The sequence below is a fragment of the Hemicordylus capensis genome, chromosome 6 (genome assembly GCF_027244095.1).
Source record: "Hemicordylus capensis ecotype Gifberg chromosome 6, rHemCap1.1.pri, whole genome shotgun sequence".
In the NCBI taxonomy this organism is placed as follows: Eukaryota; Metazoa; Chordata; class Lepidosauria; order Squamata; family Cordylidae; genus Hemicordylus; species Hemicordylus capensis.
Window position 1 is genome coordinate 121,913,934 of NC_069662.1, and position 26,815 is coordinate 121,940,748.

The 26,815-nt window shown below is 43.8% G+C and overlaps 1 protein-coding gene across 32 annotated transcripts in view; it reads right to left on the reverse strand.

The window, feature by feature from the left end:
* HDAC9 (histone deacetylase 9) overlaps window positions 1-26,815 on the reverse strand; it is a 670,023-nt gene that overhangs the window by 83,571 nt on the left and 559,637 nt on the right. For 27 of the 32 annotated variants that reach the window (XM_053261002.1, XM_053261018.1, XM_053261001.1 and 24 more), the window contains one exon: window positions 13,861-13,979. The exons of 4 other annotated variants lie outside the window; for them this stretch is intronic. In XM_053261002.1, the coding sequence (XP_053116977.1) occupies window positions 13,861-13,979 (119 nt within the window). Of the gene's footprint in view, window positions 1-13,860; window positions 13,980-26,815 lie in introns of those variants that run through there. One more of the 32 variants, XR_008309712.1, reaches the window with a different exon arrangement.

Here is a 26,815-nt window from a genome sequence, read left to right on the forward strand (position 1 = left end):
AAAGTAAGGGTTGATGCTGGATGTCTATCGAGATGACCATCTCTAGCTAGAAACAATTCCCAGTAGAAAATGAGCTGCTGAGATCATGAACATCTCCTCTTGGAAGCTGTCACTTTATCTCTGAATGGCAGAAACTCTACTCCCTGTTCCAGTAATTGTATCCGTGGGGATCATCAGGGTACGTAACGCAAAGAACTCTTTTCTGTATCTGAAGAATATTTGTGTGTGATTAACTTAATGGTTGATTTCTTTAGTGAGCAAATTATGCTATTTCGTTTTTGAGAGGCTCTGAACTATGTCAGTAACTTTGTTTCTCTGTAATTAAAATAGTTTCAAATCATATTACTCATACATATCCTATGCAAATCAGGATATGGATCTGAATATGTAATACTTGTTCTGTCTTGTTATCTGGAGGGTTTTTTTAAAAACAAAAACAAAAACCACAGTAATTTTTAGAGTCTGCTACCATCTGAAGGATGGTCTAAAGTACATACTGTCACTTTACTGTATGCACTTTACTGTAGATCACCTTCCTATGTGGTCACAGTAGTAGTGATCTTATAACCAAAAGCCATACTCTCTTAAGTCAAGACTAGGAATGCCAAAAGTTCTACTTAAGCCATTGTAAGTTCTGCCGGTTTGGTAGGGCTGGTGCCTACATGTTAAAATGTCTGTGGATATACGTATGAAGAGCTTTCTCCTCAGGGGAGCAGTGTATTTAAAACAGGTAGAATAGTAATGCATTGTTATTGTACTACATGCCATTCATTACTGAAGACAAAATGACACATTGTGTCCCTTCGCACATAATGCCAAACCACGGGTTGATGAATCATAGGTTAATCCCACAGTTGATCTTCCAACCTGTGCTGGACAACCTAGTCTTCCTAGGTTGCAATTCCTAGTCTTGACTTAATAGAGTATGGCTTTTGGTTATAAGATCACTACTACTGTGGCCACATAGTAAGGTCTTGTGGTAGCAAGCATGAGCTGGTCTTGTGGTAGCAAGCATGACTTGTCCCCTTAACTCAGCAGGGTCCACCCTGGTTGCATATGAAGGGGAGACTTGATGTGTGAGCACTGTAAGATATTCCCCCTTAGGGGACAGATAAGCTCTGGGAAGAGCATTTAGGTTCCAAGTTCCATCCCTGGCTTCTCCAAGATAGGGCAGAGAGAGATTCCTGCCTGCAACCTTGGAGATGCCGCTGCCAGTCTGTGAAGACAATATTGAGCTAGATAGTCCAATAGTCTGACTCAGTATATGGCAGCTTCCTATGTCCCTATGTTCCTAACCTACAGTTTCAGGGCAGAGGAGAACCTCCCTGTTCCTGGCCCTCCGAGGCCACATCCTAGCTAGTTCTGTAGTGCCTGCGTTGTCAGACTGCGAGCAAGGCATTAGCACATCAGCAGGGTGGCAGTCATTGGCCACAGTCTTCAAAGCGGCATGCCCGGTGCAATCGTGCCTTTTCGGCATAGACCATCTGCCCCCAGCAGGAAAGGGGCATTTAAACCCCTTAAAATGATATTTAAAACCTTTCTCTCACACCACTTGCACTGCCACCCTCGCAAGAGCCCCACAGCCAGTCTTGCACAAATACAAGTATTGGTAACAGGGGGGTGGAGTGGGGCACTATTTCCTGTTACTCCAGGAAGGAATCATGATCACTTCCTAGGAGGGAATATGTATCTGAGGGTGGACAAAGGATTCTGGAGTCTGGTCCACTGTGACAAAGGATGCTCTTGTGATGGCAGTCCCGGTCAAACCAGTCCAGGAACCACCAACACACTCCTGCCCCTGTGTCAGCTTGCCAGCCAGGGATTAGCATAGCCCTCTCATGAGATGGCCAGTCCTCTGGGGAGGACCAGAGGCTCCATGAGTTTTGGGTCTTCATAGGACAGTGTCCTCATGAGTTAGGCCATCCAACTATAGGGGGCCCCAAAGATGTGCCCCCTCCCCTTTATAACTATTTAAAAATACTCCTCGCCTTCCCCTCTACACTCAACCCCTACAGATTCCCAAGGATTCCAGGCCACTCCATGTGTCTGACCATTTCCCTGTGGGCTCAGACTGGCAAGATGGGGATGGCTCCTAGTACACATTCAAAATGTCCAGGCTGGGATTGGCATTGTGGCGATGCAGATTGGCTGCCACAAGGAGCTGCGGGTGATGGGAGCCCAGTGATCCCTGGCAGCTGGGTAGTCCTTCCGGGCAAAAATCTACATGCATGTGTTCCAGTGGACAACCAGACTGCCAGAGTGAGTGCTTTCACTATTGCTATCTGCCAGGTGCCATGACCTGGAAAGGTGTTGGTGTGGAACCCTTCCCCAGGGCTTGCGTGGATCTAGCAATGGGGCTGGGTGGCAAAAGCCCTCCAGCCTGCATGTGTATCTTTATGGCCTGCCACTCTCTTGAGAGAGTGGTCTTTGGGAGAAGGGGCATCATCACACATTATTAACGATTCAGCCCTTGAATCACCACCTCGGTGTATCCCAAGATGGTTCTTCTCATTCCACAGAGTGTGTGCTTGCACCCAAGGGGAAGGGGCTGGGCCTCACTTCCCCTACTAATTTGTACAAAAAAAAGAGCAGAGCCATTCAAGAATTCCAGGGGCTGCCTTTCAATCCAGAACCCAGGAATCACTCCCCTGGCATGTGATTTCATCGTTGGAGGAAAACAGTTGCCTGGTTAATGGTGCCACCAGGTTGCTTGTGCAAATAATTCTTCAACACTTGATTTGGACCTCTCCACAAATTGCCAGTCCTGTCATTCTATCCCTATTTCCTGCTGATTTCCAATGAGCGGAACATGGGACACAATGGAAAGCAGGCATCCCCCAATGCGGCTTTCCCCTTTAACATGCTTTGAAGTTTGGAACGCAGAAACGTGGTGTTCCTGTTGCCGAGCAATAGCTGGAGGAGTGCGGAGACAGTGGGGGGCATGGCAAGTGCTCAGAGAGGCAACCAGTGAAAAGTGCGGCAGGCATAGAGTGGGCACATTTCTGGGCTGGTCTGAGCCACCCTCTATGGTTTTGTCAGCAGCCACAGCACAAATCTCAGGTTACGGCGGTGGCAGAATTTGGATGACATGGTGCCATCTTCAAACCTCAGTTTGGAGCAGTGACACTCACTACAAACCAATGATTATGATTACGGTTTTGGCTTGAAAACCTCGGGTCGCTTTTGTCACAAAACCATGGTTTCACACATTTGGACGACCACAGAATGGAACCTCTGACTCGCTTGCCTCCGGTTTGGTGTTATGTGTGAAGGCAGCCAGAGGAATTATCACATTACTGACATCAGATTGTTTTCCTCAACAGAGCGAGCTTATTGCCTCACACATACAATATTTTTTGCAAAAGAGGTCATACTGCCCACACCACTGAAATCACCCCTATTTTCTTTTGATTTCCCCCATACTTTACTTCAGCATAGTTTCAAAAATAATTCAGTACACAGAAGCCTTTTGCTTTCAAGAAATTAAACTTGGGCAATCATTTTCAAGAAAAGAACATATCAGTATACTAATGAATAATCCAAAATGCTGATATTAGTTAAGAAACATACATGGCACTAGGAGAGGATGGAAAAGATGAGCTTGCCGACCGTTACATATGATCTCTAACAACTTCCCGCGGTTAAACACACCACAGCAGCCCTCAGAGATACCTTAACATTAGCTTGACTGTCCTTACAAGAACAGTCTCTGTAACGTTAAGGGTTATTGCTTCTTTGGCCTTCCCTGTGCTCAGCTTTTGAAGTCCATGGCCAAGGGGCCAGTGTGAGAATATTGCCACAAGAGATGTTTATATTGTGAAATACTTGAGGGAACAATCCATGGAACCCCGGGGGGAAGGGAACCAGGGGCTCTAGCTAATATCTGTTAATTCCCTGCTGGTTTCATGACAACCCACCATAAATAAATACCATAACTGGGTATTTATTTGCAGAGCCCACAGATAAAGATCTTAAAGTCTGCCTTAAGTAGCAAGGATGTGGAGTTCTTAGAAATAAAGTCCTAATCAAATTTGGATGTAGATCTCTGAACCTAATGAAATACAATCAGTTAGGCTTACCAACATTTTTCTTAATAAAGAGGTGTTTTCTTTATTACCCTAAAATAAACTTAGCTACGTAGCCCACTTCAAACCTTGAGTTCATGTTTAGGTTTCATATCTCAAAAACCATGTGCTTTGTGAGATAACTGTCTTTCTCCCCTTCTGCAAAACAGGGTAGTGGGAAAGGGGAGAATCCCCCTTAAAAATCACACCCTGCCTTGAACAAGGATATAAGAAGAACCCTGCTGGAGAAGACCAAAGGCCTATCTAGTCCACTATCCTGTTTCCCACAATGGTCAATTAGATGCCTCTGGGATTTAGCTCATAAGCAGGAGACAAAAGCATACCCGCGTTTCCTGTTGTTGCAACCTGTATTTGGAAGTAGTTTATAGCCATAATGACTAGTAGCCATTGATAAACTTATTCTCTATGCATTTGCCTAATTCCCTTTTAAAGTCTAAACTAGGGGCCATCATTACATCTGGTGGCCATGAATTCCAGTAATTAATTATGCACTATGTGAAGAAATACTTCCTTTTGTCTGTCCTGAATAATCTACCATTCAGTTTCAATGGATAACCTGGTTCTAAAGAGAAACAAGAAAACCGATTCTCTTTCTACATTCTCCACACCATACATAGAGGTCATTCACACAATCGAAAACTGTGTTCTACCTGGGTTTGGGAACTATGTGTACTCCCAATTTTTGATGGGGACATACATATAATCTGCATTGAACTGTTCTGCATTGGCTTCTGTTCTGACACAGGTGATACACTGACTGTAATAGTTTCATCTTTAAAATTTATTTACTTACTTACTTACTAACTACAGTTATATCCTGCAATTCCTTCAAGGAGTACAGATTAGTATACATGGTTATGTCTGTCCTCACAACAACCCTCTGAGGTAGGTTAGACTGAGAGAATATTGATAGGCCCAGAATCACCCAGTGAGTTTTGTGGCTGAAAGGGGATTTGAACTTGGGTCTCTCCAGTCCTAGTCCAATGCTCTAACCATCAGGGATGTGCATGGGATAACATTCGCATTCCGTTCTGAGCTTGGAATGGAATGCAAATGTCCCAGATTGGTCCGTTGGAACAACAACTCCAAAATTGCACTCTTCTGGCTTCTGCACACGCATGGCAGCCATTTCCATGGTGGTGCATGAAAATGGCTGCCGTGCGTTCGCAGAGGCCAGAAGCGTGCCATTCTGAAGTCCCAAATCGCGCTTGTAACATTTTGAGTATTCTGAGTTGGAACAGGGTTATTCCATTCCAAGCTTGTCAGAGGCCCTTCATTTGAAGGGCATTCTGTTCTCAGTTCGGAACACTCAAAACAGCCCAGGTTGTGGACAGAAGGTTCCAACCACGAAGCGTTCTGCACATCCCTACTAACCATTACACCACAAGAATGTTTACTAGAAAGTCTTGGATTCAGGTAAATCCAAGTACATCTGGTTGTACTTTATTGCTGAAGAGATGCAACTTAGAGCATTTTCAAATGGGTTGTTTTGTCTGGGATTGTCCCACTACTAGTGCGGAGAAGACCCAGTGCCATGCAAACACCCCAAAACAGAACTGTATTTACTTGAATCCAAGACTAAATTTTTCCAAGTTCTTTGATATTAGAAATCAGGTCATCTCAAATTCAGAGTTCTCTTCCTTGCAGATATAGTATAACCTGTATTTAACTTGTATTTTTAGAGGGGGTAATCTTAAATTAAGAGTCGTCTTCTATTCAGGCAAATACAGTATATCTATATCCACACTATATTCAGTGTGGAGGGAACAGTGCTATTCCCCATCTGGCTTCAAGTGGAAAAATGACAACTGGCTATCCCCAGGTCTGCAATATCCTCATATACATTCAGCAACAAATATTATAGGTGGTTAGGAAAGCGACCAGCACACTGGTTATTTGTGCAAGAAAGGACAAATCAGCTCAGCCATATCTCAGGTCTATAGTCATGTGACTTGGGGGGGAAAATCTAGGGAGTATGCATGAATACTAATACAACTTTTAAAACTCATCCCCAAAAATATCCCTAAGCAGCAAAAAGAGAACTAAAAAGTAGACAATGACTGAGCCATGACAAGTACAAGAAAATAAGGACTGACCCTGGTAAATCAGGACAGTTGGAGCATGTGTAGAGTTGAAAATTGCTTTATCACACAGTACTGTACACCAGTGACTTCACTAATTAGACCCAGCAACAAGTAGATCTCCAATGTCAGAGTGAGTGATGGGCCTTCTAAATCAAAGCTTGCAGGGGCATCTTTTCTTACTACTAATTATCATTCCACTTTGCCCCACGGTGCCAAATATTTTCCTTGAGATAACAAAGCAAAAGCAGGAGCTCCAGTAAGTCACAAAGTTCAGCCTTTTCATGGAAGGCAGCAGATCCCCAAACATCCTCTGTTTTGCTTGAGACTTCACTGTTTACCAACTTTGAGATAATGACCATTTAATGACCCAATTACTGCCTTGGGTGATAAAGTGGTATCTAGAACTTTAAGGATAACATTTTTCTTCTTGAGAGTTTTATGATAAAGCAAATACAAAGGGCACAATCCAGCCAAGGTTAAGCACTTTTTAAAGCCCCATGGATTTCAATGGAAGATGTTTAAGCACATGCTTATATTTCCCATTTAAATCAATGGGACTGATGGCTAGATCATGGCCAAAATATTTTGCACAAGAGTAAGTGTTAATTTAAAAACTATTTATTAGCTAAGTAATACAATTATAGCAAAGTATAATAAAATTATGTTTATGTATACCACTTTTCAACAAAGCTCCAAAAGCAGTTTACACAGATATAAATAAATAAATAAAATGGCGCCCTGTCCCCAAAGGGTAGGGATGTGTACAGAACTGTTTTGTTTGGTTTGGTTCGAATCCAGAACGGATTCAAACCAACCTGGCCCGGTCCAGTTCCGGGTTCGGCCAAACAGGGTCCAGTTTCGTTCAACCATTGAATTGTGCTGAACCAGTTTGCAGGCCAGTTTGAGTATACTTGTAGACTCTGTAATATGCTGGGCAAGCACGGATTCTCTCCTCAGCTTTTTATTGCCTCTGGGTCCTGATGCTGCCAAAAGGCTTATAAAACAACATATAGTAGATATTGGAAAGCAAAGCGATTTGGCACAAATCTCTGCAAGAAACTTTGGTCGTTTTACAAACTACCCTAAACCAGCCCACTATTTAATGAGCTTAATTACTCTGTCCCAGAGAAGGGTGTTCTCCTTTGCATGCTTTAATGCACTTCCATCAGCTGTTTTGGAGGACAGGTATCACTAAACTGGACCCTGTTCGGCCGAACCTGGAACTGCACCTCACGGCCTATATCACTGCCTCCGCTAAAGGTATGGAGTCCCCTTTCTCTAGCCACCCCGGTGGTCTTTTAGGGAGGATTAGGAATGCCCCCTATACTTTACAAGTATACCCAAACTGGCCTGCAAACCGGTTCTTAGAATCGGGGCCTGTCCAGTTTGAACTTGGACCAGCCAAACTAGGCAGGTTTGATTCAAACCACAGTTCGAATCGAGCCAGCTCACACATTCCTACCAAAGGGTTTATAATCTAAAAAACAAAGCATAGCAGCAGCACTGGAGAGATGCTGTGCTGGGGATGGATAGGACAAATTGCTCTCCCCCTGCTAAAAAAAAAAAGAGAATCACTACTTTTAAAAGGTGCCTATTTGCTCAATTAGCAGTGGACTCCAATTTAATGAAATTAATTTATGATTCATGAAATTTATGATGAGATTTGTCTTTTATTGAATATATGTGTAGTGATTTGATAGCTAGCTATAGTATGTGGACTGAGACTTAGGAGATCAGGGTTCAAAGACTTGCTTGGTCTACCTTACAAGGGTAAGGTAAAAGGATAAAAGTGAAGCACCATGTAGTTTAAGTGTTCTAAATTTTTTGGAGGGGGAGCAGTATATAAGAGGAAAAAATAATAATAAATGCTTATTATGATGACTTATTTTGGGAAAAAAATTATAATCTACTTTTCAATAAAAAGATTCACAGACCAGAGAGCAATAAAACAGAACAATAAAAAAAACAATAACACAATGAAAAAAATCACCAGGAAGTAGCATATAATTCAGCAGATCAATTAGAATAGCATTACACCGCCAACTAAACTGGAGAGAGAGAGAGAGGGTTAGATTGTTGGACTAAGACTCTGGCGGTCCTGAGTTCTAATCCCCACTCAGCCATGAAACTCACTGAGTGACTTTGGGCCAGTCACTTCTCTCTCAGCCTAATTCGCCTCACAGATTAGGATATGTTGTGAAGATAAACATAACCATGAGCACTGCTCTGAGCTCCTTGAAAGAAGAGCAGGATAAACATGTAGACATAAATATAAAATAAATAAACCTATTTAACATTCTCCCTAAAAATAAATAAGAATATGACAGAGGGATATAGTTGATCAGAATTTCGGGAAATGCAACTGTATAGAATACACCAGCTCTGTGCGCTCTAGTGCCTAGTGGTATCTTTTGAGTTCCTGCAGTAGGAGATGTTTTCATTAATTTCTACAAAAGAGAAAATGTCACATGTGCAATGGAATGCATAGGCTTAACTGCCCCCATCATCTGAAGTCAGTGGGTGGGGATCTCTGTGTATATCAGAGCCTGCTAACAAAAATTGTCCATTGCCATTATTATCATATCGCTATTTTTTAAAATGCATTGTAAGCCATACTGATATTATAGGTTGCCTTATGAAAACTTTAATAACATTTTAGTAATAAAAAGGAAACTTCGAAAATATTGAGTGAGACTATAAAATGGCAAAGGGGAATATATGGATTTTGAGTTGTACGGAAAAAATATCCTATTGATAGCAACAATTGCTGTGTATGAAGATCAAAGACAATATATATGGCTCTAATCCGGGGGAATTTTTATGGGGTGTTATACTAAACATCAACATAATATCTAAAGCAGCACATACGATGCAGTTTATGTACTATCATGAAATGAAAATCCATTCATATATACGTATATATTTGTTTGACTCTGTTTCTCTAAGGCATATTTGCTTTGAAAATATCCCACAGAAATTGAGTGTTTTAAAGCTAGAAGTACAGCATATTTGAGTTGGATTCTGAAAATGCTGAGGTTCTAACACTTCTGAGACCATCCTGTAGCTGAAGAAAAACAAGATGGTGGAAAGCTAGAAATTGTTTGATAGGATTTATTTGTAATGCACTGTATAATTTTTAAGTTAAAACTATTTGTTTATTTTTAATTATGAAAACATTTGTTCTGTTCCAGATTTTATTTTATTTTATTTGTTCTTATTCTTAAATTTCTATACCATCTTACAATCTGTACAATCTCAAGGTGGTTCAAGCAAAAGTTAAAACAACACTACAAAAATTAAACAATTAACATATCAGATAGAATTTAAAAAATATAGATCTGATTAAAAGATTAAAAAACAAGCACAATATAACCATAAAAGATGCAAAGCAGCAGAAATAGGAACAATCATATAAAAGCCTGGGTAAAAAGCCAAGATTTCACACGGTTTCTAAAAACTGTGATGGAGAATGAAGAGCGGATGGCTTCTGAGAGAGCATTCCAGAGTCTGGGGGCAACAACTGAGAAGGCCCTGTCATGCATGCACAACAGCCGAGCCTCCCTCATTGTCGGCTCCCAGAGCAGAGCCCTTCGCCCCCAGATGACCTCGTCAAGTGGGCAGCAACCTTTGGGAGCAGGCAGTCCCTCAGGTATCCAGGGCCCAAAGAGTTAAGGGCTTTAAAGGTCAAAACCAACACCTTGAATTGGACCCAGAAACAAATCGGCAGCCTGTGCAGATCTTTCAAAATGGATGTGATGTGATCCCAGCAGGCAGCTCCAGATAAAATCCTAGCTGACGCATTTTGCTCTAGCTGCAGTTTCCGAATATTCTTCAAGGGCAGCCCCACATAGAGCGCGTTACAGTAATCCAACTGTGACATGACTAAGGCGTGGGCAATTGTGGTCAAATCTGCCTTCTTGAGAAAGGGATGCAGCTGGCGCACTAGCCGAAGCTGTGCAAAGGCATTCCCGGCTGCGGCCTCCACCTGAGCTTCCAAAAGCAGAGATGGTCCAACAATACCCCAACCTGCATACTTGCTCTTTCAAGGGGAGTGCAACCCCATCCAGAACCGGTAGAATCTCCTCAACCTGATTGGCTCTCCTACTGACCAACCTTATCTCCATCTTGTCCAAATTCAATCTCTGTTTATTAGTCCACAGCCAACCCATAACGTTGGTCACTGTGCACTAGGTTTAGCAAGAGAGACAGGGAAAGATGTTCTGAAGGAGTTTGCTGTGGAGTATAAAAGGTGTATTGTGGTAGGCAATGAGCCTGGGAAGGAAGAAAATGAATGTAGGAAGCATAGGAGGAATGGGAGAGGGTTAAGGGGGAAACAATCTGTTAGGTGATGACATATTTATTTTGTCCACTTCTAGCCTGCATTTCCTCTAATAAGCTCAGCAGTCCACACTGCACCCTTTGCCTTTTATCTTCACAACAACTCTGTGAGGTAAGTCCAAAATCTCCCTGTGAGCATTATGGCTGAATAGGCAATGGAACCCTGCTTTCCTCCCCTGGTCTTAGTACAACACACTAATGGCTGCATAACTTTGGCTCCCGATAAGGCTCACATATTCAAATTCAGGATAATAATGCTTAATCCTAGGGCTTCCTCGATTTTTGTCAGACAAACATAATAACAACAGCAATAACAATAATAACAATAACAACTATGCTGATTTTCAGGGGGCCCCCCCAAGTTTCCAAAGTGGTTTACAAAACAAAAGGCATGTTTTGCTTGTCTCTAAAAGGCTCACAGTCTACACACACACACACACACACACCACCACCACCACCAGCATCACCACCACCAACAACAACAGCAGCAGCAGCAACAACAACCACCACCACCATTGGAGAGATGTGATGCTGGGGTGAACTGAAGCAGTTGCTTCATAAATATAAGAGAGCCATTACTTTAGAGTATGCCTCTTTGCCCAATTAGCAGGGGTTGGTCTTGGGGTAGCAAGCATGAATTGTCCCCTTTGCTAAGCAGGGTCCACCCTGGTTTGCATTTGAATGGGAAACGACAAGACTGTTCTCATGAGCAGCCTAACCCAGGCTAGGACAGCCCGGCCTGGGTCAGACTGCTCGTGTGGAGCACTGGTATCAGTTCCAATCCTGGTGCTCTCGTCCAGCCTAATCCTACTTAACCCCGGCCTTGCGCCAGGGATAAGGGCACAAGTGCACACTTAACTCTGGCACTGGGATCGTGTGTTCTCAGGCCGCATGTAGCCTGAATGGGGAATGGGGTCACTCTGGGAAGATCATCTCCATGTTCCCTGGTATCTCCAAATAGGGCTGAGAGAGACTCCTGTCTGTAACCTTGGAGAAGCCGCTATCAGACTGTGGAAACAATACTGAGCTAGACTGACCAATGGTCTGACTCTGTAGAAGGCAGCTTACTATCTTCCTATGTTTATGTATTTTTAACAAGGTTGTTACATGTATCGTTGACATAAAAAATAGATGCATGGGAACACGTATGTTTTAAAACAAAACTACAGCCCCTTGATGTTGAATGGTTCTACTCTAAGCTTCCACGTTTTTGGTTCAGATCTTCAGACAGTTCAAACTGGCACGGATCCAGTAACATGGAAATTCGCTAATTTGATCCTTCAGAGGCAGCACTGATAAAGAGAAAATACCCAACATCAACAGCAAGAAAATAAGAGTAATCAACACCATGAGAATGTTGGCATATCTGGAAATGATGCAGGCAAGAAAGAAGGCGGCACATTGTTACATGTCTTGCATCTGTTGGTAGTTTGCTCAGTTTACATGTTTGGATATATCATGTGTTAGAGTCAGTGCAGACTGTTGTATCACAGCGGTATGGGGGTAGAACTCAGACGGACAGAAATGAATCAATATTTGAATGATGCCTTTGGAAAGCTGCGGAAATAAAGAAGGATTTGGAGAAGCTAACTCCACCGTCCTCTGCCCTGCACATGATAGGTTCATTTGTATATGTAAGGAGTTTTTGACACAAAGGAACACTGAAACATGTGATTTCCCCCTAGCAGGAGTTTGAAGAGGAATGGGTTAGGAATGGTTATTTCGCACTTGGTAAAGTCGAGTTGGTGTCGACTCCTGGTGACCACAGAGCCCTGTGGTCGTCTTTGGTAGAATACAGGAGGGGTTTACCTTTGCCATCTCCCACACAGTATGAGATGATGCCTTTCAGCATCTTCCTATATTGCTGCTGCCCGATATAGGTGTTTTCCCATAGTCTAGGAAACATACCAGCAGGGATTCGGACCGGCAACCTCTGGCTTTATAGTCAAGTCATTTTCCTGCTGTGCCATTAGGTGGCTACTATATTAAATTTCCCCTGCATGCAATGTCATCCAGATCTTCAAACTGTGTATCTATGTGCACAAGCTCTTACATGCAAACAGAACCCCTGCAAAAAAGCAAAATCACATGGCTGAGCCTATGCATGTGCAATTTCTATTTGCAGAAAGTGTACAGAACATGTGGAAGCAGAAGTGCACCTAGGTAATTTTGGATCCTAGACCTAAAGGCCTTTAGAGCCCCTCCCCCCACAAGTTAAGCATCATCTCCATACACACACACACACACACACACACACACACCATGCATATGCAGTATTTTTAACACGTGGGTTCTTGAGGGCACAAACAGCAACTGAACTCACAAGAATGTAAGAATATAAAACAGGTATATTTATGCAAATATTCATTAACAGAAACATTTCAACACACAACTTAACATATTCCCATCCCACATATTTCTTTCTCCACTCCCCCTCTGTCTCTAAAGATCCCTCTTGGTCTGTTATGATTTAATGTGTTGTGTGTTTTTATCTTATGGTTTAACATTGTGTTGTACGCCACCCAGAGAACAATTTGTTATGGGGCAGCTAACAAATAAAGTTGTTCATCATCATCATCATCATCATCATCATCATCATCATCATCATTCATGTGGACAGATTCATGGTGGACAGGTCTATCAATGGCTGATGGTTGTGGGTCATCTCCAGCCTCAGAGGCATGATGCCTCTCAATACCAGTTGCAAGGGAGCAACAGCAGGAGAGAGGGCATGCATATACCTCTAGCCTGTGGGCTCCCCAGAGGCATCTGGTGGGCCATTGTGTGAAACAGGATGCTGGACTAGATGGGCCTTGTGCCTGATCTAGCAGAGCTGTTCTGTTGTTGTTGTTATAGCAGAAGTCACACACATCTGCCCAGCACAGCCACAGTCATACTCTGCCACCCAGCACAGTGTGGGCGAGCGGTGCAGCATGGCGACCACATCACCAGGGACAGACTAAAGAAGACTTGGGGGCCCCCATGGGGTGTGGAGTCCCTGGACTTCTGTCCAGGAGTAAGAATGCCTCTGTGTGGAAGACAGAGCAGAATCTGCGGCTCCCTTGCTCCAAAGAAATTTCTGCAATGCTCCTTGAATGCCGGCATAAAAGAAAAATGTAAGTCACATTTTTTTTAAAGTCGTCAAAAACTCTATAAAGCCATGACAATATGTTCTTATGTATTCATCATTCCTTACATTCTACAGTTTGCTACCATTTCTAACAATTCCTTCAGTCTGTCCACTTGTTCCGCGACTTAATACCTCGCTGAAAACAGCTGCACAAATCAGGCCAAATGTTGCCCTGCCTAGAACAGTCGCAGAAAACAAATACTTTTCAAAAATGGGTACGTACATTTAGCTGTCACTTTATACCCGCCTAGAGGAGGGTCATGGCCTTCCACGGCATCAAAGCCAGCCGATATTAAGACAATGTCTGGTTCGAACTCAGAGGCGATCGGCTTGATCACAGTCCTGAAGACAAAGAATAGGCAAGTAGTTATGATTTAGAGGCTACATGAAAAGTATTTGATTGGTATAATAACATAACTAGATTTTGCCTAGGCTAAACCAATCTCCCTTTGAGATGACTCCCATGTTCAAGTTTTTTTCACCTTTACTTCCTAGGGTTTTTTTTAAAACAACCAATAATTTGCAGGTACAACATATGAGAGCGTCTAACATTACACGCACATCTGGGCCTGTTTTACTCAGCTGCCTATAAAGGCTGCCTCTTCTAGGGAAGTGACTAATGGATTACAAAGAGAACTCTGAAGTCTCAGTGGAAACCTGGATTGCTCCAGTTAGTGCGAACTTGGTGTAAATTTGAACTATAAATTTCTTTGGGGCAAAATGTTTGCGTTCAAAGTTATCCCCTCCCCTCAACGTTTTAAAATGTTTGTCAAGCTGGGGGGTGGCTCTCATAGAGGAAAAAGGCAAATTCCTGTAATCAAAGCCAGGCCCCCTTGTCAGGCTTTTTCCGAGGTCATGCATAGCAGGAATTTGACAACCACAAACCAGTAATAGCACCCCCTGCTGGTTTCAGGAAGACATTTCAGAGCTCTGCATTCTCAGAGCAGCTAACATATTAACCCTTTTTAAACCGGTACTCTTTATTTCCCTCCTCCTTGGTATTTTGTGTTTTTATGCACAGGGCACAAATTGGGAATCATTTTGTCAATGCAGTGTTAATGGCCACTCTAAAGCAGTATTTTCTGAAGTAGTATTTTAAGGACTTATTGCACAAGGTTTTATTCAGTGATAATACACTTGAAATTTCGCAGTTCAGATTGCCTTTCCTTTTGAACATTCTTAAAGATATATATATATATATATATATATATATATATATATAGTGTGTGTGTGTGTGTGTGTGTATAATAATATATTCTCTCTCGTGTGTATACACACACACACACACACACACACACACACACACACACACACTCAGTGTTCCTCTTTAAACGTTGTGCCGTATATTTAATGGCAGGCTTTGGCTAAAATGGGCATATTAATAACATTAGAGTCTGAACTAGATAAGATATCTTGTATTGCGTTAGATTGCATTATATATATATATATTTTAGAGAATGCACCTGTTTTTCAAATACACAGAACTCTTTGCTTGCCTTCTGATTATATTATTAGGCAACTGAGGAAGCTTATTACAGAATGTTTTACTGATGACAGATACAATAAAAGGTGCCACCTTGCACATTTAATGCAAGGGCATTCCTTACTCTCTGGGACCAAGAAAGGAGCTGGCTCCCTATGCCATATCAGTATCAAGTGGGGGGAGGGGAGTCAGGGAGAGTCAGAATCCAGAGACACTACCTGCATAAAACTGACTGTAGAGTGCCACCTACAGGCCAGCCGACACTTTTATAAGCCCAAGAATAGCCAGAAGGGACAGGTGACAGGTCTAGCTGAAGCACAGACCTTTTGATGGTATCAAGGGTGCAGACAAATACAGTAGCTATGAATACTTATATTCTGCTTTTCAACAAAAGTTCCTAAGTAGTTTACATAGGAAAAAAACATAGAAAAATTAATATGTTGGTTCCCTGTCCCAAAAGGGCTCACGATCTAAAAAAAGGAAAGTAAGGTGTGTACCAGCTACTGGAGGGATGCTATGCGGAGGCTGGTCTCCCCCTGCTAAACGTAAGACAATCACCAGTTTAGAAGGGGCCTCTCTGCTCAGTTAGAAGTCCATACCATTCCTTCAAATCACCCTTCTGTTAAATATTAGTTTTTAAAAGTAACGAAAGCCTGCTCATCAACAGGCAGCTAGGAGCCACATCAAGGGCTTTTCCAAAGAGGCATAAGAAAATGAAGTGGACAGGACTGGGCACTGGTGGCTCCTGTGGCTAACAAGTAAAGGGCACGGGTGATCATTCTCAGAGAAGCACATCAGAGAAGCACATCGGAGCCCACACCACAATTTAAATGAGTTAAAGGGCTTCAGGTGAAATATACATATACTAGCTGGGCCAGGCGCAGAGCATCTGCACTTCTAGTTCTCCATTTCCCCGCTCCCGTTGCCCCCCCCACACTGGTGCTCCTACCCCCGGTAGGGATGGGCCCGGACTGGTCCGGAGGCCATTGAAAAAGCCTCCGGACCGGTCCGGACCTGGGCGGTCCGGTTTGGGTGGGGGGGTACCTTTAAGAGCGGCGGGAGGGTTTACTTACCCCTCCCGGCGCTTTCCCGCTCTGTCGCCATAATCCTAAGAGTAATTGGGGTGGCAGGATACCTCCCTGCTGCCCCTTCCCCGACGTTGCTGGGAAAACTTCCAGCAGTCCTTTGCATGCGCGCATGCGCACGTCACAGAGGTGACATCTCTGTGACGTGCGCGCACACACGCACGCAAAGGACTGCTGGGAGTTTTCCCAGCAACATCGGGGAAGGGGCGGCAGGGAGGTATCCTGCCGCCCCAATTACTCTTAGGATTACGGCGATAGAGCGGGAAAGCGCGCGGGGGGGGGGTAAGTAAACCCTCCTGCTGCTCTTAAAGGTACCCCCCCACCCCAGTGCCGGACCGCAGTTGGCGGTTCTGTGCACACCCCTAATCCCCGGCGCTCCTGCCTTGGGGCCAGCAGGCCGGCCGGAGACAGAGGCTGAGTCACCCTCTCTGCTGCCCATCACCATCGTCTTCTCCCCACCACCGCCGGAGCTTTTGCCTTTTGGCCGGCCGGTGGGCCAGAGAGGTGGAGAGATGCCAGCCACTGCCATCATCACAATTTTCTCCCCCATTCCCATGGCTAATTGGCAGGTGCTTGCGAACTCTCGCGAGAGCTGCCACACATGGGATTAGCCATGGATACGTCAAAGAGGAATAAATATATAGATATGGAGGCTATGTGTTTGACTATGGTTCTGACATGCACATTTCCCTTCCATCCTGCTCTCCACAGAGAGAATATTTCCATGAAAATAAGTGTGCGTTGGGGGTTTCTGTCTCTCGCCCGTTATTTGGCTGACATGATGTTCAGCAGAATGGTACTTCTGCACACCATGTGTCAGGGAGAATGCAGACTTAGAAAGCAGCTCCAACGCAGCAGAGCAATTTCACTATTGGCACTACTACCACAGCTACTCTCGTTTGCAGAAATGGCAGTAACTGTGGAAGTGCTGACTGTGCAACTGCCAGTCCTTTGCAGTGCCACAGTTACCTTACTAGCCTGCCACAGTCCTGCCACGATGTGCAGCTGTGCCACATCATGCCAGGCGGGTGCGGGATTTAGGCACAATCTAAGTAAGAAGCTACAGCTTAGACCCTCACGTTAGGAGGGTCCTCTGAATACCTAAAAATGGCTAAGTTCCTAATTTTACATAATTGGTTGACAAATAAAGGAGAAATGGGGAGAGACTGAAACAGACATTATCATTCCGATGAGACAAAAACAAACTTATATGACTACACAATTGTTTATCTCATTGACTTTATGAATTTGTGCAGAAATAACTAAGTAATTTCAAAATTTTATTAGGCAAAGGCTCATTTTAGATCAGGGGAGGGGAGGTCAAACCTGGCCCTCCTGCTCTTGTTGAACTGCATCATCCACCCATTGTTCCAGAACTGCAACATATTTTAAGGAAGCGGAAGAAACATACAAAAGAAAAGTTAGAAAAGCTGGGAGTTGCTGGGAGTTGTAGGAGGAAATCAGGGAGGCATCAAGAAGAGGCAGGGCAGTAATAATGGGTGACTTCAATTACCCACACATAGACTGGGTAAATTCACAGTCAGGTAATGACAAAGAGGTCAGATTTCTAGATACACTGAATGACTGTGCCCTAGAACAGTTGGTCTTGGAACCAACCAGAGAGAAGGCAACCTTGGACTTAATCCTGAGTGGCACCCAGGACCTGGTGCGTGATGTCGGTGTCATTGACACTTTAGGGAACAGTGACCATAGTGCGATCAAATTCAGCATACATGTGGGGAGAGAATCACATTTGGAAACTTCTCCAAAATGAGGAGTATGGTGAAAAGAAAGCTGAAAGGGAAAATCAGGAGAGTCACTTCGCTCCAGAATGCATGGAGTTTACTCAAAACCACAATACTAGAAGCCCAGTTGGACTGTATACCCAAAAGGAGGAAAGGTACCACTAAGTCCAGGAGGATGCCAGCATGGCTAACAGGTAACAGCAAGGAAGCCATAAAAAGGAAGAAGACTTCCTTCCAAAATTGGAAGGCCTGTCCAAATGAAGAGAACAAAAAGGAACACAAACTCTGGGAAAAGAAATGCAAGGTGACAATAAGGGAGGCAAAAAGAGAGTTTGAGGAACATTTAGCTAAAAGCATCAAGGGGAATAACAATGACTTCTTTAAATATATCAGATGCAGGAAACCAGCCAGGGAGGCAGTTGGACCATTAGACAATGAGGGAGTGAAAGGGAATATTAAGGAGGATAAGGAGATTGCAGAGAAGCTAAATGAGTAGAACCATAAAATACAGAGCAGCAGCAACAAAAACAACACTCATACAAAAGCCTGAGTAAAAAGCTAAGAGTTCACATGCTTTCTAAAAACTCTGATGGAGACTGAGGAGTGGATGCCCACCAGGAGAGAATTCCAACGTTTAGGGGCAAGAACTGAGAAGGCCCTGTCCCATGTGCACAACACCTGAGCCTCTCTCATTGTTCTCACACAGTGCAGAGACCCCTTCAATGTTCTTGTCAAGTCCCTTGGGAGCAGGCAGTCCCTCAAATATCCAGTGCTCAAACCATTGAGGGCTTTAAAGGTCAAAACCAGCACCTTGAATTGGACCTGGAAACAAATTAGCAACCAATGTAGCTCTTTCCAAATGGGTGTAATATGATCCCAGTGGGCTCTGGATAAAATCCAACTGCTGCATTTTGCACTAGCTTCCGAATATTCGGAAGGACATTCACTGCCTTGCTAGGACAGAATAATAAGGAGAGATATAACTGAGCGTCATCTGCATATAGTTGACAACTCGATCCAAGTCCCCGGATGATCTCTCCCAGTGGTTTCATGTAGATGTTTAACACTATGGGGGACAAAACCAAACCCTGAGGGACCTCACAAGCCAATGGCCAAAGAGCTAAGCAGTAGTAGATGGACCCCAGCACCACCTTCTGGACCCCTCCTGAGAAAGGATCTAAACCACTCCAAAGTAGTACCTCCAATCCCTATACCCATGAGGCAGTCCAGAAGATACCATGTTCGACAGTATCAAATGCCATGGAGAGGTCCAGCAGAACTAACAGGGACAAATTCCCAGTGTCAAGCTCCTGATGTTGGTAATCCATTAGAGTGACCAAGGCAGTTTCAGCCCTATATTCAGAATGGAATCCAGATTGAAAGGGGCCTACATAATCCATGTCATCCAAGACCCTCTGCAGCTGGTACACCACCACACTATCTATTACTCTGCCAAAAAAAGGGAAGGTTAGAAACAGGTGTATAGCTATTCAGGTAGGAGGGATCAAGGGAGGGCTTTTTAAATAGTGGTCTTACCATCTCCTCCTTGAGGCATGGTGGTATCTTGCCCTCCCTTAACAAAGCATTGATCATAGCCTCCAACCATCTGCCTGTACCCTCCCTGGCATATTTTATTAGCCGTGAAAGGCAAGGGTCAATAGTGCACAATGTTGCCCGCACACTGCCCGGAATCTTGTCTACATCCTCAGGCTGCACTAACGGAAAAGAATCCAACACAATAGGACCCAGATGGTACACAGCACATGTCTGCTGGAACTGCCAAAAGCCTGGAGTCTAAATCAGCATGGATGCGAATAACTTAATCTTCAAAGTGACATGCAAACTGATAACAACAGGCTGTAGATGGTTCCTCCCCCATTACCTGGAGTGATGTGTGAAGTCTTTGCTACATGGAACAGCTTTGCTCTGCACTGAGTAGATGAAATGGAGGCAGAGAAAGAGTATTTATTGACTGCTCCCACTGCCATAGAATAGTCCCTAAAATAAGCTCTAGCCCGTGTTTGGATGGATTCATCCCAACTCTTCTTCCAGTGTTGTTCCATCCATCATCAGAGCTGTCTCATTGCCCTAAGCTCTGAGGAAAATCAAGTAGCAGAATGGGCTCCAACAAGCCAGGAGAGGGTATTTAGGAACGACCTTGTCTATAGTCCAAGCTGTTTCCACATTCTAGAGATTCATCAGGGCCTCAACAGAGTTGCCAGTTCTGAACACTGGAAAATCCCCAAGGTTTGTCTGCAAACTGAGCATATCTATAAGCCTCTGGGGGCAGACCATTCTAATTGGTCCAACACCCCTGCAGAGGGTAGAGAGAGCAGTCAAACTAAACCCAGTCAGATGATGATATGCCCATGACAAGGGGGTTATCTCAGATTCCTCCACCTCCAGAAATTTATTCCCTGGTCAGCAACAACCAGATCCAGAGTATGTCCTGCCATGTAGACAGGGCCCAATGCCAATTGAGACAGGCCCATGGTTGCCATGGAGGTAATGAAATCCTGAGCTGCTCCTACAGGTGGGCTCAAGTGTGGACATTGAAGTCCCACAATACAATAAGCTTGGGGGAACCCAAAGCCACCTCCAAGACCACTCCTGCCAGCTCAGGTAAGGAGACTGAAGTACAGTAGGGTGGTCAGTACACCAACACAATCCCCAGCCTATCTCGGAGGCCCACCCTCAAGGACATACACTGAGATTGCCTAACAGGGCACCTGGAAAGGGGAAAGATCTCACAATAGATGGCTGTAACTCCTCCTCCTCAACCCTCAAGGTGGTGCTGCTGCAAGATCAGAAAATCTGGACCAAGCTGAGAGAGACCATCCTCAACCAACTCATCCAATCAGGTCTCCATCACACATACCAGGTCACCATGCTCATTCACAATCAAACCGTGGATGAGAGATGTTTTATTATTTACCAACCTGGCATTCAACAGCAGCACCCTAATTCTAGAGGGAGTGTTTCCAGAGCTCCTTGGGGCTGCAGCGTTGGGAGAAGAGCCAGAAAAAAGGAACAGGCCTCAATTGCCTGAACCGCTTCCCCCTGTAATGACCTGCCCAACTCCCACCGCCATATCTCCCTCTGCCTACTATCCATGAAATCACCGTCCCCAGACCATCCCCACTCTTAATTAATGCATCTGGTGTATAGTGTATATGTATTCCATCTGCTGTATAGTGTTGTCTGCTGCAAATAAGTCATAGGATGGTTTCCAGTTGGAAGAAGTCTTTGTGAAGAAATATCAAGCATGTGGTCCTCCCCATGCTAACAGTCTAAATGTCATATGCGATGTATTAGAGGGATTAAAAAAAACAACACAGCCCATGGAACTCGATTCACTTAATATCCACCCTCACCACTTTTAATATTTTGCTTCTGTCTAGAGCACATGGGACAGATGCTCTTGTGCGTTTGTTCTCTTATAAGAGAGAACATTCCCCTGGCTGTGCCACCAAAGAAAACAACAGAGAAAGAAAAGCACTGGTGAAAAATCTGCAGACATAGATTGAGATGACATAGGACTGGCACTCAAATCAAAGATGGGTCTATAATCCACAAAGGTGAAAGAGGAGTCAAATATTTTACAGGAAGCCAAATGTAATTTTGACAGTGATTTTAGTGGTGAAGGGAAAGCTCCAAAACATGCATAGTTGGCCCCAGAAGCCCGACTTCAAAACTTTTAAACATCTCAGTGTGTGGCAACTGTGGTTTGGAGCCAATCTGTGCCATGTTACCCTGTGCTGAGATGGCAATGCAGATAAAAAGTCAGTCTCAACATCATAGCTGTCATAAACTGGGATGGTTATGGGAATCGGCCTTTAGAAGCACTAATTCAGTGACTGATCCTGTGGTTGTATGTCGTATTCATTGTATAAATATTCGTATAAATATTCATCGTATTCAAATACTTGCCTGTATGTCATATTCATGTGTGAGAGATGTGGTCCACACATGCCACAGGCAGGAACAAAGCTGTAATAGGGTGGACGGGTTAAAATAACCCATCATGCCCTGCATCAGAGAGCCATAGAGTATCAAGAGGAACCACCAAGATCCCCTCATCCAGGGCACCTGCTGCCGCTGCTGCCAGTCACCTACAGCCACTGCTGCCTCCTTCAGTGGCAGGCCTAGCTCTGCCCATCCTCCTTCCATCAGTTGAGAGCCCAGCCAATAGAAGGAGGATGGGTGGAGTGGGCTGAGCAGGCACATGGGAGGGATGAGTGGACCGCAGGGAGAGGGGAGGGATATTGTAAACACGGGTCTCCTCTCCCCTCAGTACGCCCTTGGTCCCAGGTCTGCATAGTCCTGAAGGCCACATAACAAATGACACATTTCAAGCAATGGCATCATGTGTTGACTGGCATCCTATGCTGAAAATAAAGATGTCTTTAAAAAGAGAGATACGGGGGCGAAATAACATAAGAACACATAAGAACTGCCTTGCTGGATCAGGCCCAAGGCATATCTAGTCCTGCATCCTGTTTTGCACAGTGGCCCGCCAGATGCCTCTCAGAAGCCTACAGGCAAGAGTCGCCCTCTCTCTTGCTGTAGCTCCCCTGCAACTGGTATTTAGAGGCATCTTGCCTTTGAGGCTGGAGCTGGCCTATAGCCACCAGACTAGAAGACGTCTGTGAATGTGTCTACGCCCCTTTTAAAGTCATACAAACTGGTGGCCATCAACACATCCTATGGCAGAGAATTCCATAGATTATGTGCTGTGTGGAAAAAGTTCTTCTTTCTGTTGCTCCTAAATTTCCCAGCCTTCAGTTTCATGGGATGACCCCTGGTTCTAGTGTTGTGAGAGAGCGAGAAATATTTCTCCCTCTCTGTCCACTCTCTCTATTCCATGCATAATTTTATATACCTCTATCATGTCTTCCCATGGTCGCCTCTTTTTCAAACTCAAAAGCCCCAGATGCTTTAGCCTTGCCTCATAAGGAAGGTGCTCCAGGCCCCTGATTATCTTGGTTGCCCCCTTCTGCACCTTTTCCAGTTCTACAATGTCCTTCTTAAGATACGGTGACCCAGTAGTGGCCAGTGAGGGCAGCTCCAGGGTGGCACTGAGAGGCACCTTTAAGGATTATTACGCAGGTGTTTACCAGCGACTAGGCAGCACCTGCAAGCTACCACAATCCCGCACAAGGTGGCAGGAACCCGCCCGGCATCTGGTGTGACAGAGATGCAGCCCTAGCCTTTGCATGTTCATGGAGCCTCCATGCACAAGCAGAGACCAGAGCCAAGCCGCCACCATGCCGATGCCAAGCAGAGCACTGCGGGATTGCGGGCAGAGATAAGTAGATTGCAGGTGCTGTCTAAACTCTGGTAAGCACCTGCTTATTAATCCTTAAAGGTGCCTCTCACGGCCACCCAGCGCTGCCCTCACCGGTCACTGCCCTCCCCGGGTGCACATGATGTAGCATCAAAGCTAGCCCATCTCAGCCTGGGTGGCTGCCGAAATGGGAGCAATCTGGGAGCCCCATCTAAGCCACTTCCCAAGTGAAGACCAAGATTAATAAATTTGACACTGAATAATTAAGTAAATTCTAGTAGAGACATTATTTTAAAAAAATAAATAAATAAACCACATCAGGCACATCAGTCACCCTGAAGATAAGAAATCACCAGATTATAGTTATCATAAGCTAACAATTTGTCTTAGTGGATCTTTTTTTTCAAGTAGATGGTACCATAACAAACTACTACTAAGCCAGTGGGTGACTATTGGAGTAAGCATAAATTAACCAACTGGGCAAAGAGGCACCTTTTAAAGTGGCAGTTCTCTTATATTTAGTTGGTGGGGGAAGAATCAATGGTGTTGCACAGCAGGGAAGTTCCACTCAGTCAAAAGATTGTGCAGTGCACTGATTGATGGGATGTCCGTTATTTCCAATGGGCATCCCATCACCCGACAACATCTGCACAACTTTTTGACTGTATTTGTGATATTATTATTATTAATACAACAGTGAGACGCTATAGATATTACATATATAAGGTGACTGAAAAACAGGACTCTTGCAGTGGAATAAGTGAACCCACAAAAATTAAGCTTTCAACTATCTATCCTATAAATCTGCCGACATAAACGTAAGCAACTAGTTGCAGGGGAGTAACAGCAGGAGAGAGGGCATGCCCTCAACTCCTGCCTGTGGCTTCCAGCAGCATCTGGTGGGCCACTGTGCGAAACAGGATGCTGGACTAGATGGGCCTTGGGCCTGATCCAGCAGGGCTGTTCTTATATTCTTATGAATAAACAGGAATAATACTTGGGTTTTTTCCTCAGTCAATCAAAATGTGACCTTTGTAGTCTAACCATATTTTACAATAAATTTGCAAGTTCCTCTTCAGTTAAGTAGCACTATATCCTGTTTGTACATAATAGATGGTGGGGTCGTTCTTGCTGCAGAGCTCTTTTTCACCTCTTTTTATTTGGTTTTAATCTGGCTAAAAATGGCATTTCCATGCAGAAGGATGTTTCAGTTTTCTGCTATTCAGAGCTTTTTGTTTTTGTTCGTTTAAATTAGATGACCACATTCAAACAAACACACACACAAGTGCCAGTGTACAGGCATCTGCTCAGTGATACAACTAAGGGTCAGTTCAGACAATCATTCATCAGCACATGCAATAATGCTGAGGCTGTGCCAAGAGTGTGCCCATTCTGACATCAATGGTGAACAACTTGTCGTGCTTTTGGGGCATTGTTTGATTGCATGAGGGGATGTAATCTGAATCAGCAATTAAACCCTGTTTAAACAGGGTTTTGGTGTTTGTGTAGAGAGGCAATTCAGATGTACACCCCCATCAAGAATTTAAAGGATGCCCAAGAGCACATCAGGAAGTCTGCCAGAGACATCAGAGCAGGCATACTCTCAATGATTTCCAACATTATCATATGTGCCAGCCCATAACATCTGAATCTGTCTGAACTGGCACATAACATCTAAATCAGGCTTTAATTTCTTCTAATTTTAATTGAAACAATGGCACAATGGTGTTTGCTGCTTTCACCCTTTACAATTTGCCTGATCTAAATTGTCTCCTCTCAGGGGCATAACTATAATAGGGCAAGGGGAGACAGTTGTCTGGGGGCCCACTGCCTTGGGGGGCCCCCCAGGGGCAAGTCACAAGATTGACTCCTCCAACTGCGTACCCGCCCGGGCTTCCTTCAGTTGTATTCATCCTCCCAAACTGATGTGAGTGTTAAAATCTGGAGCTATCAGAACAGCATGTCTTTCTCTAGTACCATGAAATGACTTGCATCATCCACAATTTACAAAACCTTTTAAAAAATAGATTAGGATGATGTTCTATTGTGGCACATAGGAGATATAGACATATATATATATAATTTATTATGCTTTTTGTTACCACTATTCAGCCTCATTTAAGATTTCTTTACTTCATGAGCTGAGCTTCAGTGAGGAGGAGGGGGCATTTAAAATCTTGTCTCTGGGCCCACTCCAACCTTGCTACGCCCCTGTCTCCTCTAATACCCTTTTGTGCTCCATAGTGAAAAACAAATACTAGTTCAACTCTGCAGCAAACAGTAGCCTTGGGAGATTGATTTAGATTGAGCCACGCGCATGTGGAGGAGGTAAACATCCCCCTTCCCCAGCACTTCTTTAAAGAAAAAGAAAAAGAAAGTTGGGAGATCCACATTGTACATAGTTTCACCCTGAAACACATTTCACAGGAAACACAACCATTACAGTTATAATTCTGGATCATGACCAAGTGCCACAGAAATTCATTCAGAAACTGAAAAGAAAAAAAAAATATTGAAAACACAAGTCTGTGTGCTTTTAATCCAGTAGCAAACTCCAGCAAGTTTACCAACTTACTATATTAGAAACTCTATGTTGTAAACATTGTCAGCATCAGTTAAGACAAATTTGGTGGATGGAAAATATTGCTCAAGCTTAAGAACATGTCCCCCCCACCCCCACCCCAATCACAGATGGTAAAATGTTGCCATTAGAATATATGAGTTGTCAGTAAACCTTATCATATTTTAACAATCTCACATCATTGTTGCAACAGTTTTGGAGGTAAACATTTCCCGGAGCCATTTTTTTCTGCCTAGCTTTTAATCATCCTTGCTATTTCTTAACTTTTATGGATAGTTTTTCCATTGTTCAACAAGCTTATGACTGGAAAGAATCTGGATGTAGAATATAGATGGATTCCTTAGAAATCACTGCTTCTAAGAATCAGTGTTTTGTGGCTGCAGTTCTTACTGAAAACACCAAAAATGAAGAAGCTGAAAATAATGGCATGGAATTGTCCTAGTGTTTACAGAGAAAATCTCTCTGATCTAAGGCAGGAAGTTGTTGACATTATAGATGGCAGCAACATCCAGTATTGTTGGCCCTCCTGAGTCTTAGTAGACTTATCAACTTCTCACGGAAACTGTGACACATTTTTGTCCCAAGACAAAAACATTAAATTGGTACATTTATCTTCAAAAACATCAGTTTGAAAGAGCCAGCAGGACTTCAGACACTGGCCATGAAAAGACTACAAACAACAAAAATACAACACACCAAGTGCCAGCAGAACTCTGTGCTGAATTCTTCAGGGTAATCAGAGAGAGATACTACGGTGGTTCCAACATTTTGGAAGTGAAGTGAAGAACTTTCAGGCATGAGCTCAAAAGCGTTAGCTGGAACTAAGCTCCATTGTCCACAATGGGACTTGCTGCTGAGTAAACATGGAGAAGACTGCATTGTAAAACTTGCCATAAAACAGATTGTTATACAAAAGAACATAAGAAGAACCCTTCTGGATCAGACCCAAAGTCCATGTAGCACAACATCCTTTTCCCCACTGTGGCCACCAATGCTT